The 15523-nt window shown below is 34.2% G+C and overlaps 1 protein-coding gene across 2 annotated transcripts in view; it reads left to right on the top strand.

Moving 5' to 3' along the window:
* The window catches only part of LOC129939442 (uncharacterized), a 557049-nt gene that overhangs the window by 136765 nt on the left and 404761 nt on the right, over nucleotides 1–15523 (top strand). For both annotated transcript variants that reach the window (XM_056047457.1, XM_056047456.1), the window contains exon 2: nucleotides 887–2384. In XM_056047457.1, coding sequence (XP_055903432.1) covers nucleotides 887–2384 — 1498 coding nt within the window. The remainder of the gene's footprint in view (nucleotides 1–886; nucleotides 2385–15523) is intronic.

Here is a 15523-nt window from a genome sequence, read left to right as displayed (position 1 = left end):
TAAATTTACACATCGAGAAAGTGGAATGCTTTAGCCAACTCTGTTTTTCCTTTCCATTTTGATGTTAAGAACTTTAAGACCAATCTGCACCGGTATCTCCTTTTAGATCCTTCACTATTTTCCTAAAGCTCGCACTGTGTTTAAACTTTAAACATGTTAATAACCCCTTGAGTGCCTGTTTATTATAAAAAAACATCCGTGAAAAAGGTTCCATCATTGTAAAAGATTTTTCTATATAAGATCAGATCATTTTGAAGTATTTCAAAGACGTAATCAGCTAGTTTTGGATCCATTAAAGCTTCAGTTTTTTGGCGAAATACGCTGTTATGCCATTTTGTGGAATGAATTGTTAAAATTATCGACTAGAAATCAACAGATGTGATATGTTTTTGTAAATGCTACAATCTACAACACCGATATTCTCAGTTGTTCTATAACGACGCACACAGTCTTGACTCTTCCGATCACTTAATTTTTCCAACAGCTTTAATTTCCTCTCAGTTTCACTTAACTTTTAAGAACTGAGACGGCAGAATCGTCAATATTTTTGCAGTGCAATTAAACAATTTCATCGCGATGTTGTCAAATTTCGAAAGATGAGTGTTTTAGAAGCGACAGCTGCTCAAATTTAATATCTGTCTATTAAAAATAAAAGCTCTTATTGGAAAACCTTTTACAATACAAAAATAATGACTGAAATCTAAAAAATTGTGTAAATAATTTTTAATAACTTTTAATCATTCCAATATTTAAAATATATTTTAATATAAATTAATATTTTTATTACACTTAACCATTTTCATTGGCATTGTTTTTTTTTTTATTATTTTAACAACAAACAACAAAAAATAAAAAGTTTCTAAAAACATTTCTCTTTTGTTTACAGATAAACAATAGAAGAACAACAAATGCTCCTCCATCAATTTGGGATCGACTGCCATACAACATAGGAATGGAGTTGCATCACTGTGCATCATCTGCAGCAGTTAAAAACGATGCCAACGATGACGATTACAACGCTCACAATAGCTCGTTTAACTGCTATCAAGAACTAGTGCACGATACTCGACAATTATCATTGCTCCCGCCGCCATCGCCGCCGATGTCGACGTTGACGTCGTCGCCTCCTTCGCATCAAATCAATGATGATAATGATGATGATGAGAAGGATTCTCCTTTCAAATTTAATGGCAGCAGAGGGGAAGGCAATAGCCAAGGGCCAACACGTATTCCTCTGCCATTAAACTATACCCACCATCAACACCAGAAGCATCAACTTCAGCAGCTCCAAGAGCAACAACAACAACAGTATCAGAAAAAACATTACCTCCTTCCTCTACTCCTGAATGATAAAAAAATCGATAGAAATTTTAAAAATTCAAAATCGATTACATCGATACCACTGCTAGATGATGACAACTACGACGAACTCCAGCATTTCAAAAAGGAAGAGGTAAGCGACAAGGAGGAGGAAGAGCAGCAGCTCCACCATCAAAATACCGAAACAGATTCGTTAGTGACATCATCGCTTGACGACGATGACGACGACTACGACGTGGAAGTGGATGACTTGAAGTTACTGCTGACATCAGCATCACGATTGAACCATGATGATGAGGACGAAGGAACGAAGGACAATAGACGAACATGTACTAAAAATTTTCCTGTAGATAATAGAATATCTAATAAAAAGAATTTAGTTATAAAATTTAATGAAAGCCAATCGGCGACGACCGCGACGGCGACGGTGCGGAGAAAAACACCACCATCATCGTCGGAAGCAGTATCATCAACATCATCATCAGCTGAAGCAGCACCAGCAGCTAGGTCGTGTTGGACTGTGATGGAAAATGCCGCTACTACCGCTGCTGCTGCTTCTACTTCTACTGCTGCTGACGTCGTCGACGTTGTGGCCAACGCCGATGCTGCTAAATACGCCAATGGCGCTTCTGATCATCATCGTGATTGCGATGATTATAGTGATATGACTGCAACAACAACAACGAGAATTCTAGGGACAACCCTAACATCGTCGTCGAAAGCGACAGCGAACACATCAACTTCTATGGTGGGATCAATGTCACGAAGATTGAATTGCTGCCCGACAGCAATGTCCGCGTCTTCGTCGTCATCGGGATCTCAATTCCAAACAACATCTACATCATCAACTTCAACAATAATAACAACAAAAACCCCAACAACAATTTCATCCGCATATGCAACTACAACCGCCGCCGCCGTGATTGTGACCGCGTTGCCCGATGTCTTGAGGAAGTTCCACATTTCAATGCGAAAGGATAAGAAAACGATGACAGCAGTGACAGCTTTGTATTTAATTTTGTATATATTCACATCAGCGAAATGCATGGCAGCTAGGCAAGATGGTAAGTCTTATATAAAAATAGTTACAACTTATATTATAAATTTTCTTTTTTCTATTTTTTAATAAAGATATAAACGTATCTATAAGAAGTACCCTGCGTAACGTTCAATGGACAAAGTATTAAAGTTAATTTTAATACTTTTTTAATGTGCACTTCGTGTCTCTATCATTTTTTTAGTTTAATCTTGATTGAAGATTCTTGTTGTTGTTGTCATCATGAAAATCATTTATTTTTATTATAATTGCAATTTTGTTTTGCTCTTCGATGTCGTTAAAAGTGCCAATGGTAATCATGATAATAATAATGGAAACATCCTTTGCATAGGAAATTAATAGGTAGCGGAAGTTTATAAAAATGGCAATCAATTCTGCTACGATTAAAATGGTTTTTTATCGTGGAGTCAATGAATAAAAATAATCATTCCTACTCATAGTAAGAAATCAGGAAAGATGTAAAATTGTTAACTTATTTCGTTGAAACAACGAATTTAACGTCACCTTATGAACTTAGTTCATTCATTCATACAAAATTAATTAATTTCTAATGAACACTTCGATTACAGTTCATATGGCTCTGATACTAAATACCTAAGTCCAGGAAAGTTATATATTAACTTCGCAAAAATTTCGACAGAGCTGAGTTTTTGAAAACAATATTGTCGGGTTGAAAAGGGGAAAATGCTTATAGAATTTGTTACAGTTCGAATAGTTTTTGTCAGAAATTCTTGGATAAGGCATCTGCAAATTTTTTAACTTCCCATAGAAAGTTATTGTAGTACCCGTGGCATGATGGTTAGTGCGTTGGACTGTCATGCAAAGGGTCTTGGGTTCAATCCCTGCCTGTGACACCTTCATTAAAAAAAAAAAATATTTTCGCGGGTACTGCCTCTTGCGAGGAATTGACAAATCCTTCAAGAGTAATTCTTGTCATGAAAAAGTGCTTTCTCAAAACTAGCCGTTCGGATTCGGCATAAAAAAAAATTGTAGGTCCCTTCTATTCCTGACAACAGTACTCGCACACAGGAATGGTTGAGAGTTGTAAGTCACTAGGCCCTGGTTCACAACGGACTATTGCGCCACCCCATTTGATTTTTTTTGAGAAAGTTATTGTAATGGGTCCGATTTGTCAAATTGAAAATTTTGACATTTATCGACGTTTCAAGGTTCCTAGAGTCGACATAAAAGATTTTTAGAAAAATGTCTGTGCGTGCGTTCGTACGTTCACTACGTTTTCTTCTTCGTCCATAGCTCAAGAACCAGAAGAGATATCGATTTCAGCAAAGATGCAGAAGGGCTCTCAAGAAAATTGCGTGGGTGGTTTTTTTACCATAGCAGTTTGAAAAAAGGTGAAAATTTTGGTTAACCCTAAATATCTTACGAACCAAAAACGATAGAGTTTTCAATTAAATTTTATATAATATTTTGTAACGTGATATCAAAGAAAAAATCCATCTAACGGTTTTTTTTATAAATCGAAAAAAATGTTGTCACCTCCAAAATTTTAAGACTAAAATATGATTTCATCTCCAAAACAACTTTGAGCAACGAAGAAAAATAGAATTGACAGTTTTTTTTATAAAACATACGAATTTAAAAAAAAACATTACTCATTAAAAATTGAATATCGATTCAAATATCTTTTTAAAAAGTTAAAATTTAGGCTTCAAACTTATTTTATCTTATAAGAAATATTGTTTTAAATATTCTGAAAAAATATTTTTACAAAAAAAAAACTCTAAAAAAACAATACTAAAACTTGGTAAAAATTTACTTTCGACTCAAATAGCTTTTCAAAAATTAAAAATATTGGCTTCAAACTTATTTTATTTCACTGAAAATATTGTTTTCGATATTCAGTAATTTTTATATAAAAATCCAACAGTCCGTTTTTTCATAAAAAATAAAATCTACAAAAAATAGTACGCAAATTTGGTAAAAATTGATACGAGTACATATAGACAAACTTTTAAGCAAGACCAATCGACAGACGGGATGGGAAGTTATCAGTGTGGGTCGCATCCCTGCCTCTTTTTTCCTGGCTTATAGTAAAATTTCGTTGAAAATTCTTCCACAGAAGCTTTCCACCTTTTTGTGTTGGGGTTCTTTTCCGAGATGGCTAACGTAAAATGCTGGTGATCTGTGAAAATGTTAAGCTTCCTGACACCGTACAAAGAAATACTTAGTTTTCTTAGGCCCAAACTATGGCGAGAAGTTCTCGCTCATTTGTCGCATAGTTCCCTTCGGCTTCAGTCAATGTTCTGGAAATCATGGTAATTGCCCTTCCACTTTACGATAAAACTGCCCCTAAGCATATGACGCACGATGCATCAGTGGTCAAGTGAAATGAACTTGTGAAGTCAGGATAAAGCAGCAGAACGCATCCTCTGAAGCTATAATGTTTTTTATTCCATTAAAAGCCTGAATGGCTTCTTCATCAAATTCAACAGAAATTTTCTTTGACTGTTTTGTCCTAGCATTACCAATTTCCCCTTGCAAACATTTTGTTACGGACTTCGTAATTTGGACATATTCCCGAAGACCTCTCCAGATAAACTCAAGATGGCCTGCTTTGAAGCTGTAAAGCCCAAAATGTCAACTTCCTGCTTGAAAAATTTTGACTTTTCTGGAGAAACACGTATATTGGCCTCAAAGAGCTTGGATAAAATCCTGTCTACGTCTGGATGGTGCTGGTGCTTTGATTTTGAAAACAGAATCACATCGTCAATGTTAACATGGCAACAACTTCCAATTTCGTCCCTGAACACATCGTCAATGGCCCGTTGAAAAATGCTTGGCGCGTTCTTAAGGCTAAACAGAAGCCTACAGAATTGAAATTTACCATTATTTATGGAAAAGGCAGTTTTCTTTCTGTCATGCTCAGAGAGTTTGAGCTGGCGAAACCCAGACTTTAAATCTAATGTAGATAAAAATAAAGGCCGTCGTATCCGTAATCGGATATTTGTCACTGATTGTATTTGCATTTAACTTCCTAAAATCAACGACAAGTTGCATTTTCCGACTTCCATCCTTATTCAAGTCCTTCTTATCAACAACACAAATTCGGTTATTGTAAGGTGACCGAGATGGCCTTATGATTCAGGCATTAAGAATATCATAAACTTCTTTGTTGACAAACTGCGCAGTTGCCATTGGATAGAGATTAGCCCTGGAATAGACTGGCCCTTTGTCGGTTGTTCTTATGGTTGCAACAACTTTGGTGTTGAACGACAGAGACTCATTGGAAGCTACAAATAGTTTTTGTCGTTACATTACGTTTCTACAGAATAAATATAAAAGTTTCACCTCTCGACCATCATAGTTATAAACACTTTTTTTGAGATCAAGATGTGCGCCTATTTCAAAAAGCAAAAACTGGCATCCAATGATGCCATTAAACCTATCGAGGCGAGGGAGATTGAAAAAAGTTGTATTTTTATTGAATAAATGCATCACGCATTTAAATATTATCTCGTCTAATGTTCTGCTTGTGTACGGTAGGAGGATCCTTTCTCTATTTGTTTATATCTTCAAGGCCATCCTATTTAATTGTCTCATAAATTCATAAAAGAGTTGTCTAAATTAGTTTCATCCTCGTAATTTTGCCCAGAAGGAACCGTATCTTGCTGATTCTGAACTAAATTATTTACTCTTTGTATTTTTGGAATCCTTTGCTGTATTGAATCGTTATTTTTTATAATTTATTGCGGGAATATCTGTCTGAAGGTCCTGGTCTTTTCAATTGTGGTCTATTGTTCACATAATAATTGTTAAAGCTATTATAAAAAGGTTTTTAAGTTTATTTAACTTCGTTTTGTTGAATTCGATGTCTGTAGCGAAAAGTTGAAGGATCTATTTCCATTTGCTGAGATTTTGCTCTAGCTCATGTTTAATGTGAGTGAAATTGAATGAATCACTGATCCCTGTTTTAAAGTTGAAATTTCCCTTTCATTAAGATACATTGTCCACTTACCAGCATAAGTAAAATCTAAGCGACTTATTATTGCTTTGAAATAAAGGACAGTATTAAACGATGATAAAATGAATCAGCACTTCCTACAATTTTATTTCTAATCATAGCTATTGCCTGGGAATACCTAGAAATCCCTTCATATCCCTCAAAAATCTTATGTGCAGCAAATGTAGCTTCCAGACATAACGAAGCTGATCACCACGAAACTCTGAAATAGATTTCACAACATGTAATGTTTCTTTACATTTTACTTGGCGATTAATTTTAACATCATTATATTCTACTGCCCTTGATGGTGTTTCCAAAGAGGAAAGTCTATTCGTAAGTTAATTCACTCGAGACTCAAAAGACTGTTGCGTTTGTTCGACGGCCGGCGGTCTGAACAGCAACTCTTAATATTACACGAAATTGCGTTTCATCTATTTTTATCAAATTATAATTTTTTTTCCCTTAACAGTTTTGAAAATAGTTATACAAAAATAACTCTTAAGTAATTAGTAAGAACGTTCTTTCAACTAGACCTAATAACGTCCCTGACAAATGGAATGATTTAATTTGAACCACCATTTCAAATTTTTGTTATAACTGTACGATGAAATCTTTGTTTTACTCGCTCTGCTTAGATTTTAATCGCGAATGTTGATCTGATTAGCAAATCTTCACAGATAATTATCCAAATAGATATTTCTATTATTTTTTACTTAATTACTTAAATCTGAAAGTCTTCGAAAAATTCTACCAAAAAAGAGCGTCGACGACGGTAGAGCGGAGTAAAGAAAAACGCAAAACAAATTTAAACTTTATAGTACGGTGGTCTGTGCTTGAATGCCCGATCCCTCCTTTATTTTCTTCTTTCTCTTTCTTGTTTTTAATTTTAGTACATTTTACTAAAATGTTTACATGTTACAATAAAAGATGGCCGATGATTTTTAGTGGCGGCAAATTTGAAAAGTTAAGAATTTTAGCACGACTCAAGGATCGTGACATTTTAAGCTATAATCGCAATGATTTTTATTTACATTTTAGAATTTTAATTCAAATTTAGGTTTTAAGTTTTAATTTAAGTTTAAACTTTAAGTTTTACATTTAAATTACAGTTTTAGTATTCAAAACATCAAATTGAAAATAAGTTTAGTTTTTAAGTTAAAAGTTAATTTAAATATAGATTTTAAGTGAATTTAAAAAGTGAGTTTAATAAAATTCAATAATAGGTTGATGAACTGCTTGTGGTTCAACAATAACTTAAGTCCTTATGGGCTACGTTTTCGAGTTATCACCACGTACAGTAAACATTTATTTTAATATATCAGGAAAATATGATAATGTGCTTATCAGGCTCCTTTTTTTAAGGTTCTTTTTCTAACAATTTACTTATTTCAACCACGAGTTATATTTCTTTAAAAACTCAAAGAACTCTTAGCTTGTACTTTACAATGCATTTTTCCTTTCATTCAATGTAATCGTTATATTTCTATATAAAAAAGATATTAAATAAAAAGAAGATCGTGTTACTCAAATCATGAATTTTATTTGATTTAATTAAATTAATGGACTCGAGGCGAGGGGCTCTGAAATTATTTCAAATCAATCTCAATCAATATCCAGAACAATAAGTGATGTTTAAAGTTCTAAGATTTCTTTTTTTATATCCTTTAAATCTGTTTCCCAATTTGTTTTGTATCGATTTAGAATACAATTTGATACTCGTACTTCGTAAAAGACAAAAAGGAAATAATTTTGGTATCTACTCATCATAAGAATGCGTGTCGTAAAAATCAAGATTAAGTATCTTCACAGCCGCCTGGCGCCTATTTGTACTTCTATCTCAGTTCGTTCTTCCCCTCATTCGAATCCCTGGCCCTGATGAAGAGTGCGATGTGATAACAAAAATAAAAAAGCTCTTCGATTTTAATGCATTTCAATAAAACTCTGATAATATAGGGACACAGCAATTTTCATATTGTTTTCATTTTATTATTACCTACCATAATCTTATATGTTGGTAAGGCAGGTAGGTATAGAAATATCCCCTCCCCCCTGTTTTTAAAAGCTATAGAATAATAATATAATCTTCTAACTTTGATATTCATTATTGTATCTACATATATGCATATAAAGGTTTTATACTACTCGTATATCTTTATCTCACATATTTAAATTTGAATCGATAACAATAGACCCTTTTGTTAAATGAGCATTATCTTCATTCAAACATTCATAAGATACTCGTCGTTGTCGCCGTAGCTATATAACAACTGAAAACAAACAAGAATCTATTTAAGAGATTAATTTATAGCTTCGATGATCTGATAATGAGATTAAGAGTTATAAAAAAGACATAATTAACTGTCAACGAAATTTCAAAATAAACAAATACCCTTTATATACACTTAGATTGTTATGTAAGCCAAAAATTCACCTGCATAATGATATTCATAAAGTCATTAGCTTAAAATTTTCAAAACATTGTATTGCTGTGCTTTGAGTTAAGTTTAAGTGTAGGAATTTTCGTAGGTAGGAAGAATTTTAGATTTTTGATGGTTGTCAAGCGAAAGTCATGTGGAAAAATTTTCCATTAATATAAATTTTCAAAAAATTTAATAATTTTAAGACATTAAATATTCCATTTTCATTTCATTTGTTGGTCACTTAACCCGTTTCCTAATAAAGAATAATATTTTCCGGAATTTTAGCATTTTGTGATATGAAGGATATATGTGGGAAATTCATTGAAAATGTAAATTACTTAAGAGGCCACTCAAAGGTTTTTAAAAATCGAATATATCTTTGTATGTTATCTGTGATTAAAAGCACTTTTGTTGTACAATCTTATGTTTTAGGAAATACAAATTTCATTTTGATATTAAACAATAACGTGTTTATAAAGCAATCAATGGAAGCTGATTTCACGTTAAAGAGGAAGATATCCTATTAACAATGAAAAGCGATATTATCCAAATAGCCAGCACCATATCCTTTTCACAAAATTTTCCATGACTAATTTGCTCTTTTACGGCCTCGAAGGAGATACAACTTCAGACTTTCAGAGGTTGCTATGGCTATTGTGGAATAGATTGTTAAGGTGTGGGCTCACGAAATCAGTGGAAAATACTCTAAGGACCTGCTGATTCAAGTGGTAGAAAGGAGCTTATTGCTTATTTAATCCTATACATCGTTATCCGGTATGGTCGCGACTACATTTTCGGAATAGGATACAAATTCTGATTCAATATTATTTTCTTTAGGATTAAAACAACTAAATTCTGTCCATTAACCATTGGGATTTTTTAATGATCCTATTAGGTTGACTTGTCTTGAAAGACTTCCAAGCCTGGTGTGCTTGGCAACATTGAAAATTCTTCTTGTTCATTATGCTGCTAAGCTCGCTAGTCTACTAGAGTGATTTCCTGCCTGATATATGATTTGAAAAGACGCTCTCATAAGACTACTGGGAGTTCATCTGTTAGTTTGTCTACAATTTTTGCTGAGATATATTTGACAAGTCGGAATGGTTTACTACAGTTTCCAATTTCCCATTGAATCTTTCCCAGTTAATATTTCAGTTTTTCCTAAAAGTTTTTCTAAGGTTTCAAATTTTCGGAATTATTAATTCAATTAGTCTATGTTTGGAGAATAAGAGTTTTTCTAGCAGTCTCCATTGAGTTATTAGACAGGTTTTATATATAGTTCCTCACGTTCCAGTTTCACTTCCGTCTGATCTATGTCCTTAATTCCAATTCTGCTACTTGTTGTCGAAGGGTTTTGAATTAGGACTACGTCATAGTGTCTACTAAGTTCATTAAGTATACAAGGTTGGCGATGATCGCAGTCTTAGAATTATTATTATTATTATACTTTATAGAACAACAATATATGTAATTACAAAATTCAATAAATATTTATCAGAGCATTAGTTACCAGGGCCTTCAGCTCGTTTGGAGAACACTTAAGGTATCTAACTTTATATTAAGCCTTGTATAATATTTCGGATAAAAGTTCTTTGAGAGATTTGTTCGCTATGGATAAGGATTTTGAGTTAATATGCAGACATTGAAGGATATGGGAAATGTTCAAAGTTGGGCTCTAGTCGCAGAAGTTCAATTTTTTTTTAAAGTTCTCTAACCTTTATTTCAGATCCCGTAATGTTGATTTAAACTCTATGTCTGGTTGGAAAGTCATTTTTGAAAGCCACCTATAGAATTGCACTTGCTATTAAGTTTCGCATTTCAACGACTTTTCTTCTGAACTAGTTTAGGGTATATTCATCACGGGAGGTCAGAGCCTTGAAAGAGTTTCTGGTAGAGAAAAGTACATCATCGCTGATTAGATCTATAAAATATTCCTCTACTTAGAACCACTACTCTCTACTTAGCATTTTTTCTGGGCTGCACTCTTTGATAAGGGCCCTATTTTATTAACTCAGCTAACGTTCCCGAATTGATGGTCTTCCTGAGTCTTTTGTTAGCTGTTGCTGGAAGTAGAGTCGACTAATTATGTTTGGTTCTCTTCCCACTACTGCTCGGAAGATCATTAACGATCCTTAGGTGAGTTGCTTCCTTAAGCCGCAGCACTTGTTGGTTCCTTTTTTTTCGGTTTGAGAAGAGGTGTTTTTCTTGCTAGTGTCGTCAGGTTTGGGTTTGCGCTTAATATTGCTAAGCAACGTGGAAATAGTTTTCTTGTAAATTTTTGTCATGTCTTTGCATGGTCCTTCATCATTAAAAGCAGAGGGTTTCAGGGTGATTGCCTATGCTGACGACGTTGCAATATCCGTGTCTGGGAAGCAACCCCAAGTTCTCTCGGGACTCCTACAAAATGCCTTAAAAAGGCTAAAAAAATGATCTAAGCAATGTGGCTTGGACGTCAATCCACATAAAACAGAAGTAATACTCTTTTCGAGAAGATGTAAAATTCCTAAGATTAGCCCACCCAAGATTAAAGGAATACCATTAAGCTTTTCCGACCAAGCTAAATATTTAGGCCTCATTTTAGACAACAAAACTAAATTGCAAGGCAAATATTGATGAAAGAGTAAAAAAGGCTAATGTAGCGCTTTTAACTTATAAAAAAGCCATAGGGTCAAATTGGGGCTTCTCCCCAAAAATAACCCACTGGCTATACACTTTGGTAATCAGACCGATACTCATTTATGGAGTTGTCGTATGGTGGACCGCACTGGACAAGATGGTAAATCTAAATAAGCTCATCAAATTCCAGCGAACAGCAGGTATGTGCATCGCAGGAGCACTTCTCTTAACACCAACCGCAGAACTGGAAGTGCTTTTAAACCTAACACCTCTTGACATCTTCTTCAAAATGGTGGCAGCCAACTCATGTGTGAGGCTTAGAGCCACCTCTTAATGGAACAGTAACAATACTGGACATACTACCATTCTAGGCAGTTTCAGATCTATCCCAGATCGCTTAGACTATACCACCCCAAAAATGGTATTCGGTTAAAGCTTCCATGTGTCCATCCCTTCAAGATCCTTCTGGTAAGAAGAGAGACCCCTGGAAGACTCTGCGGTAAACTCCTACGGTTCAAAGACCGATTACGGAATTAGAAGTGGTATCTATTCGGAACAACTGAATCTCAGTCTATCATACAGACTTCCCAATCAATGTAGTGTATTCCAGGCAGAAAAAATGGCGATTAAAGATGCACAATCCTGGCTCAAAGATCACGATATATCTTGCAAGGATATACGAATCTTCTCGGACAGCCAAGCCGCTCTTCTCTCGCGTCTGTCTCCACAAACTCTCAAATAGTCCACGATTGTCGATCATCTCTGAATGAGATATCAGAAAAGTTTAATATTCACCTCATTTGGGTGCCGGGCCACAGAGACATTTCGGGAAATTGCAAAGCCGATGAGCTCGGCAGAAACGGAACACTTCTGCCTAATGTTAGACAAAAACATAACATAGGAACACCGCTACATGCAAATATCTTCTCAAACAATATTCTCTAGAATCAACAAATGCTAGATGGTCACAGAGTACCACCAAATATGGCCTGAGTAGATAAAGTATAAGCTCTACAATTGGAGTAATAACAGGACACTGCCTCATAAGAAGACATGCTCTGAGGCTAGGGGTCTGCACAAATGACTTCTCTAGAAGCTGCATGGACGAGGAGGAAGAGGAAACAGTCCAACACCTTCTATGTATATGTCCAGCACTCTCCATTAGAAGGAATAACTTTCTCGGTAATCCCTTCTTCAATAATACCAGTGAACTGGCAACGATTGATACAAAATGGTTTGTTTAATTTCATTACTCTCCCATGAGTAACCTCATTAGTGGTATCACAATGGACCCTTGAGGTCTACGTGCGTCAATGACATCTGGACAGCCACTCCAACCTAACCGTGCATGGTCCTTTTAAGCATTCTCTATCCGTCTGAAATCTGGATCCGGATTACCTTCCTTAGCAAGGTTCTCGCCACGGTGACACGAGGAAGGGTTTAATCGATCCTCTTTTGATGTCAAACCATCGCAGACATTCGTGACTTCCGTCAACTCTTGAGTGTATATCCCCGAATTTCACTTTATTTACTGTTTTTTAGCTTTCTTAATTGCCCGAACCGTGGCGTGATAGTTAGTGATTTAGACTCTCATGCGAGAAGTCTTGGGTTCAAACCATGCCTGTGCCATCTTAAGTTTTTTTCACTTTTACTGACTCTTTCGAGGAATTGGCAAATCCACCAAGAGTAATTCTTGTCAAGGAAAAGAGTGTTCTTAAGTTAAATATTTCGGCATTAAACTGTAGGTCCCCTCCAGCACAGGCACTGAAGGGGTTATTAGCACCCTTTATGTTTATATTTAAACACAGTACGAGCATTAGGAAAATAGTCAAGAATCTAAAAGGAGATACCGATGCCCATTGGTCTTAAAGTTCTAAACATCAATATGGGAAGGAAAAACAGAGTTGGCTAAAGCATTCCACATTCTCGATGTGCGATTTAAGAAAGAATCTCTTTACTTGACAGTACGACCGAAATTGAGCTCAAGGGTAAACTGTTGAGCATTCCTGGAAGTGCGAGTATTATACGGCTTAATCGTTTAAGGAGTATAATACAACCTACTAATTCGACAGAATACTGTTTGTAAAAATATCGATAAAACAACGCAAGGCATGAAACATTGGGGCGGTGTTCTATCGATGTAAATGTTTCGATTATAGTTCTATCGTCTATCATTTTTAAAGACCTTTTTTGTATTGTATTCAAGAGCTTTAAACTTGCTTTAATTGTACCTGCCCAGATATGCGAATAATATTCAAGCTTTGGACGGATGAAAGCTTTGTAAATTACAGCCAGATCAGAAAGATCCTAAAATTTCTTGCACCGTTTGGGAATATCAACAGTTGTTAGTCACTAGGCCTTAGTTCTCAACGGACTGTTTGGCAACATAATTTATTTTATTTTTATTATTGCCTTACACTGTATTCGGAATTCGATAGAGTCTTTTATCTTGTTTCATGTATGCATGCCTAATAATAGTCTCTTTTTTAACTGTCCCTTACTCAATCTCCGCCAAAAACTGCCATAATATAAATATTAGTTTAGTCCTTAAAAAATAATAATTTATTCATCACATTTCTATTTTTCAATATTTCCACATGACTTTTTCTAACAATAAAAAAAAGTAATAAAAACAAAAACAGTATTTTGCAAATTAAATATTTATTTGATCAATATTAAATTAAATACAAAAAAAATAAACTAAAATAATAAAATCGAAACTTATGTTTTTATATTCGATTTCAAATTTCAAATTAACATAAATTATTAAACATGTGTAATAAATTTCAATTTAATAATATAACACACACGACATAGACAAACCAATCACGCATCAATAATATTCTATTTAATATATAAAAATATCTACAAAATTGTGTGCATATAATTCAATTTGTATGCTAAATTTAACTGAAAATATAAAAATATCCATCATCGATTTGAATTGTTTAAAATGTATAGATACTTTTCCCAATGCATAACATTAATCAAACATATATCTGAGCTATATCGACAACTGTAATGCCCCAAAGATAAATTTCCTATTAAAAAAAGTGCATAAAAATAAAACACAAAACAACAAATTACGATATAGAATAAAAATATATAAATAAATCGATCCCAAGTGTCATATGATGGAAGCTGCAACATCATAATAATAATTAACATAACTATGCATAATAATATAAAATAGGAAATAAAATCGAAATCATTTGGAAAATGGTTTATATTTACCAAAAACCCAGAATATACAAACAATTAAATGAAATTGAAAAAATAAAAACAATCCATGATAATTTATTTAATTCAATTCCCCATCTTTACTCCAGATACCGAACGTATCTATAAACTACGAGATACGACATCGACACTCGACAGGGAAATCTATTTTATTGTAAAATGATCAACTTTATGGCATTTTAATTAGACGACCAAATAATTTACAATCCCCCCCAAAAAAAAATAGAAAATTTATTTAATTTTCATGGTTTTATATTTATATAGATACATTCATATAAATCTATCTTTTATACTTCTTGTAAAATGTATCTGTATCTTTAAAGTGATATTCGTTTTCGTGATGTTATTTATCGATAACGAGCGCCACGAAAAAGTTCAGAATCGTGCGATTTTTTTCCAATTTCAAATCTTTTACTGCAACCGTGTATCCGTATCTTTACTCTCGTCGCGCCCGCCGTCGACATAATGTATCTTTTTTGGAAATTTTGGATTGTGGGATTGTCTCAGACAGAGAGACATACACTGAGATTTAGATTCAGATGCTCCAGACTCAAAATGAATGGCAATTAAGAACACGAATCATTTCCCTCTGCAATGATGCAGATGAAATATTTGTATCTAAAAACAAAAAAATCGTGATGGAAGATATTGTTTGTAAAGTGAATGGTTCGGCGCGGCGCGGCGTGTCGGTGTCTTCGGATTATATTTATAGGTCATTGTCTTATAATGAGATATAATTTTGTATCTTTTTATAGACATCTCATCTATAACTATAACGATCATGAGGTAAACGAGCATTTGAACTGCAACTGAAAGAGAGGGAGAGAGACAGCAAGAGAAGGAAAGGTTAAAATTAATTAAAAAACAAAAATAAAAGCAGGGAAATTCATAAATTGATTAAAATAA

Source organism: Eupeodes corollae, chromosome 1 (genome assembly GCF_945859685.1).
Source record: "Eupeodes corollae chromosome 1, idEupCoro1.1, whole genome shotgun sequence".
Classification (NCBI taxonomy): Eukaryota; Metazoa; Arthropoda; class Insecta; order Diptera; family Syrphidae; genus Eupeodes; species Eupeodes corollae.
Note: the sequence above shows the minus strand (reverse complement) of the source record. Positions and strands in the feature narration are given on the sequence as shown.